General features: G+C 39.3%; 1 protein-coding gene across 1 annotated transcript in view; it reads left to right on the top strand.

Annotated features, from left to right (window-relative positions):
• Positions 1-452: 452 nt before the first annotated feature.
• VPS39 (vacuolar protein sorting 39 homolog (S. cerevisiae)) overlaps positions 453-5,324 on the top strand; it is a gene marked incomplete at its 5' end in the record, with an annotated part of 16,246 nt that continues 11,374 nt past the window's right edge. The window contains 6 exons of the mRNA XM_008946903.1: positions 453-518; positions 1,358-1,390; positions 1,848-1,912; positions 2,719-2,761; positions 3,834-3,928; positions 5,114-5,212. Coding sequence (XP_008945151.1) covers positions 453-518; positions 1,358-1,390; positions 1,848-1,912; positions 2,719-2,761; positions 3,834-3,928; positions 5,114-5,212 — 401 coding nt within the window. The remainder of the gene's footprint in view (positions 519-1,357; positions 1,391-1,847; positions 1,913-2,718; positions 2,762-3,833; positions 3,929-5,113; positions 5,213-5,324) is intronic.

Here is a 5,324-nt window from a genome sequence, read left to right as displayed (position 1 = left end):
TTCAGGGAGTTCTTATGAAAGCTTATGAAGAACAAGTTTTTCCTTGTTTTTCTTCCTGACACTTCTTCCTATTATTGTATGGTAACAGCATTTGTAAAGGAACAGTATTGTTCATTTGTAGGAAATGGTAATTTTGGAAGAATAGTTTGTTGCCTCTTTTCATTGCATGAAAGATGCAATGGTTTGCTTCTTTACCTTTGTAGAAGCAGCTGGGATGTGGTGGTGTCTTGGCTGTGCTTCCTGTTCTATCTTTGGCCATCTTCTCCTGATTATGAAAGCCACTTCTGAGCACTTCCACCAGAGAGATGATGAGAGACATGCATGTAGTCACCACAGAAAATCCTCTTTGACATTTGAACAAAATTTCCAAGTGTTCTGATAAATGTAGCTTGCTTGAGAAGGGCAGTCTTTGTTGCAACTAATTAGACTCTTTTACAACTCTGTCTTTGTAGAGGAATGGCTCCTTGTTGGTACCAAACAAGGGCATCTTCTGCTTTACAGGATCAAGAAAGATGCAGGTAAGTTGATTTTAAGAATGACACAAAAAGTTGATCACTTTATTTTTATTTCCTGCACTTTAAGGGGTTGTAGTGATGTTAACACAAACTTGTTTAATTGCTGTTTTCTTCCTATATAGAGTTTAATGAATATTTGTGTGAGTTCTTTTGTGAAAGCAGATGTACCATTTATCAGGTCTGCAAGAAAGACAGCAAGCAGGATCAACCTTTTTTTTCTGTTTTAAACTGTTTTATATGAGGTCTCTGCATATGTGAATTTATAGTGCATTAGTGTAAGTTTCATCAATAGAGTGCACAAATGTGTGTAAAAACAGTGCAGTGTGCCAGAGATTTGACTTTCTCTTCTGTTTATGAAGGAATGGATTGGTGAAAGAGCAGCTTTATTCAGTGGGTCCATGAGCATCACGGGATGGGGAAGAGGGATCCCTCCTAACTAGTTGTGTCCCATATTTACTCTTCTCCCTGCCTCTTTGACAGTCGTAAGCGTCCATTGTCTATTCTAGAAGTGCCACAAATAGAGTAGTCTATTTTCAGTTTAGTTAAAATCGATTTTCACTGAACAGATTTGTGCTTTGCATTGTCTGCTGTTGTGTAGAAACTGATGTTATTGATCACAGTGATGTTGTGTAGTGTGGGACAGGAAAGAAAAAAGCAAATGTGCTTCCAAGCTCATCAGCTCTTGGAAGGATGTTCCATTTGTAGCTACTTGACTTTTAGAGACTGAATGCAGCTTGCTTTTTCTGAAACTTGTAGGCCATCTATTCCAACCAGAACATGCTAGTCTTGAGTTGATAGTGTCTTATCTCACGTGGTAAATTTCTCCCCCTTTTTTGCATCAATGCCAGGAGAGGTTATGTCATCAGAAAGTGTCTGTAAGTTTTTATCCCTAAACCTCCTTTTTAAACCCTCGTGGTGTAGTGTTTAATCCTTGTCTACTTTGCAGTGATGTGCTCCCTAGCAATTTAAATTGCTGATATTGATTGGTGGGGGTGAAGTCTTTATGGGTATCTTTGTATCACTGGGTCTCCAAGTGCTTAAATATGATTCTTGTGATGTAATATTCCATCAAGGCAGAAATTTTACTGTTTATGAGACCCTGGGGTGGGTACAAGAGGTGTCATTTACATTTTCACCTGACTATGTAAAAGACCTGATGCATTTGGCTATTAAATAAAAGGTAGCACAGATGTGTTAGAAGATTCACTATTCTAGTGTTAAGTGGCCAAGCTTGCTTTCCTAATTCTTTGTAATTTATTTAGTGTAAGATATATTAAATCATAAATTTAAGGGCAACTTCACTTTACATACTGTCTCAAATCTTTCTCATAGGTTGCAATAGGTTTGAAGTGACACTAGAGAAATCCAACAAGAACTTCTCAAAAAAGATTCAGCAGGTAGGAAATACCATCTTCTTAATGTGGAGACAATTTTCCAGTATTTTCAGCCAAGAAATGAAATAGCAGAGACTGCAGAAGTAGATACTGCAGATAAGCTGAACACAAAAAATTTCCCCAAAACTATAGATTCTTCTAGGGGTTGCACAGCCTAGTGGTTTTGCTCACTCTTCCCATAACAGCAGTGAGCTTGGTTTGGTTATTGAAGCAGAAAGCAAAGAACTGGAAGGTTTATTTTTGGCTTTTGTGGAAATGCTGTTGTTTGTGGTAAGCTTCAACAGCTCTGAGAATATTTGTAAAATCGATGGTAATACACCAACAGACTATAATACATAATCTGACTCTCAGATAAAATGCTACAGGAATGTGAATGTAATTCCTCCTGTTTGGAATTTAGAAGTAAAGTAACTGATTATCTACTGCTAGTCTTACTACTGATTTGGGTGGGTTTTTTGAGAGCTTTTGCTCATTGGTTGTACTGGTACTCGGGAAAGCACCTCAGAGACTGTGCAGCTTCTTTTAGCAACCCTCTGCATGTCCTTCAGAAGTACTTCTGTACTAGTAACATGCCACTTAGTGTAGCATTTTTTTACCAGCTTAGGCTGGAAGCTGTGTGCACAAACTGGTAAGAACTGAGTGAAGTGAAAGGGCTTGCACCAGCTGGAGGAGGGCTGTGTGTAGGTAGCTGCCTTACTCTTTTCACTATTTTCAGAGTATCCAAGATGCATTTTTCTTAGACCATCTATAATCAAGCCTTGTACAGAGACTTTATGAATGGAGTCACTAATGGAACTCTTTCTTTTCAGATTCATGTTGTTTCTCAGTTTAAAATTCTGGTCAGTCTGTTAGGTAAGTGAAGAAAACATTTTAATGCTTAATGAGCTCTTCTCAGTGCAGTTTCTTGGCTGAACGTGGCACCTTTTCCACACATCTCTGTCGTAGCCTAGTTGTTGTGTGGGATTTCTCCACTTTGCAGAGACAAAGCAGCACAGATTGAGAAGCAGTTTTGCTTGTCCTCAGCCAGCTTGGAGAACAACGTATTAACGCTAAGTTTTGCAATTAAAAAGGAAAATATAGATACATGTGCACTCAAGTGTGTGTATATTTAACTCTGTGTAGATAAGTTGGTCTGCATTGGCATGCATTTACACACATATATGTACATGCATGTGTATGGGCACTGTATGATAGAGGCCAAAATTGTTTGAGGTATGAAGCTTATGGTTGATGTGTTCCACCAAATTCAGGTTCCACCCTGCACAGTGCAGATGGGGATCTTTTACCATCTCGTGGAAGATCTAAGTTTGCTTGCCTTTGGCTATGTTTGTTTAACCTTATGATCTTCCTGTGTCTTTTTTTGCTTATCTTGCTACTCCCTTCTTTATGAACGCCAAGTCCCAGCTCTCCCAACTCCAGCATGTGTAGATTTCTGCTGCCTGCGTCCTCGTGCGTACACAAACTTGATCACAGTACCCTCCTTTTGCTGCCATTCACTTTCCACTAATTTCAGCAGCCAGTTCAAAATGGTCTTTGTTCACACAGTCTTCCCTCATGAACTTACTCTGCTCTGGCCAGCTTGCTGTCCCTTCCACTTCCACTCCCACTCCCTCTGCTTGGTTAGCACCTGTTCTCAGTTCTTTCACATAATTTTACTGGTGCTGGTATTGGACTTTTCTGCAGTTGTTGCCTTGTATTTGTATGTATAGCACTTTTCAGCTTTTGGGGAAGCATTCCTTTTCCTTTCTTGCAGCTCTTTGTTTCACAAGTTGTTCTTTTTATGTAAATGTAAAATGTGGTAACTTAAGTTAGCAAATTTCACAAGTTGTTCTTTTTATGTAAATAAACGTGGTAACTTAAGTTAGCAATGAGCTCTATACATATATTAAGTATTGAATAATAACTGGGATTTTGTTTAAAACAGAAAACAACATTTATGTCCATGACCTGTTGACATTTCAACAAATCACTACAGTTTCCAAGGCAAAAGGTGCATCTCTCTTCACTTGTGATCTCAAGGTAAGGGGAAGAACACAATGGCACAAATGCCCTTACTCCTTGTAATAAGGATAACTTTTGTGTGTTGCTGTATAGATTAGGTTTGTTAATTTTGTGTTACAAAATCAAGTTGCTTGGGTACTAGTGCTTTTTAAAATTAATACCTACTGGATGTTAAAGCTTTGTTTAATGTAGTCACCTTAATTTTCTTCCTGGACTTCATAAGATAGCTTCCAGTGGCTGTTGTGATTGTAGCCTTTAACCTCTTGAGGCAAAACTTCAAGGTATTTTTATCCTGTAGTAACTTTGCCTGTCTTCTTTTTTAAAGATCCTCTCCAGTATTAAAGCCATTCCATTCCCTTAAAATGCCAGTGTACTCCCTCATCCTTGTTCCCTTCACCAAGTGTTTCCATCGCTGGTTTTGTTCCATTTTTGTGTCTGTTAAACTGTATTGACCCAGGGCAGTTGTGGTCAATTCAGGCCATAAAATGATTCCATGAAGTATACCGATTCTTTGTTCATGTGCTGTGGTTTATTAAGTGACTAATTTCTGTCCAAATGAGTTTCTCAGCCTACCCATATCATTCAGAAACCTTATGCATAACCAGAAGAGATGGCCTAGTGCTTTTCATCGCTTTTTATCTCTGCCCCATGAGAGCTTAGTGTTAAATTCTATTAACTACTTAGGTTTGTCCAGGTGTTAAAACCCTTTCAAAGCAACTTTAAATCTGGTCATTCCAAAGTGTCTTGTTTGTGTGTACTGGCACTTAGCTTTGCTACCATTTCTTGTCAGAAAACTTTTTTCAATAGGCTGGACTATTAAACAACTATTAATGTTTTTATCTGTCAGTATAACACGTTTGTCACATTGTTCCATTTCTTCCCCTTTCATGTACTGCTGTTTATCCTAGTCTTCAGGGCTGGGCTGATAGCCCTCTACTTATCTTCTGTTCATGTGTGTGTATGTCTTTGGTGCTCTTCTGATGCTTTTTGTATTTTCTTGGTGTTGCAATCCCTGCCAAAGTTCATTTTTAAGTATCCCTCCCTGTGCTCCCCTGTGTAGGTAATGCCCTTCTGGCATGGAAGAACAAAGCTGCTCTTCAGCTGACAGCTTTGCTTCAGGCTTAGGATTCTTTTGGCCTTCTATTATCTTACTTGCCTCTTAGTTTATGAGTGCCTCTGAGTTTGGCCTGTCTGTTTTCACAGCAGTCAGATACAGGGGAAGAGGTGCTGAGGATGTGCGTGGCGGTGCGGAAGAAGCTGCAACTTTATTTTTGGAAGGACAGAGAGTTCCATGAACTGCAGGTGAGTTCTGCTGTTCCTGTAGGCTAGCATGCCTCAGCAGGGAATAGAGATGCTCTTCACAGCGTGCTGTGCAGTCCCTGGTGCTCAAAGGCACTACTGACTTACAGAGCAT

This window comes from Merops nubicus, unplaced genomic scaffold, assembly GCF_000691845.1.
Source record: "Merops nubicus isolate BGI_N331 unplaced genomic scaffold, ASM69184v1 scaffold15879, whole genome shotgun sequence".
In the NCBI taxonomy this organism is placed as follows: Eukaryota; Metazoa; Chordata; class Aves; order Coraciiformes; family Meropidae; genus Merops; species Merops nubicus.
The sequence above is the reverse complement of the archived record's forward strand: the minus strand, read 5'-3'. Positions and strand labels throughout refer to the sequence as shown.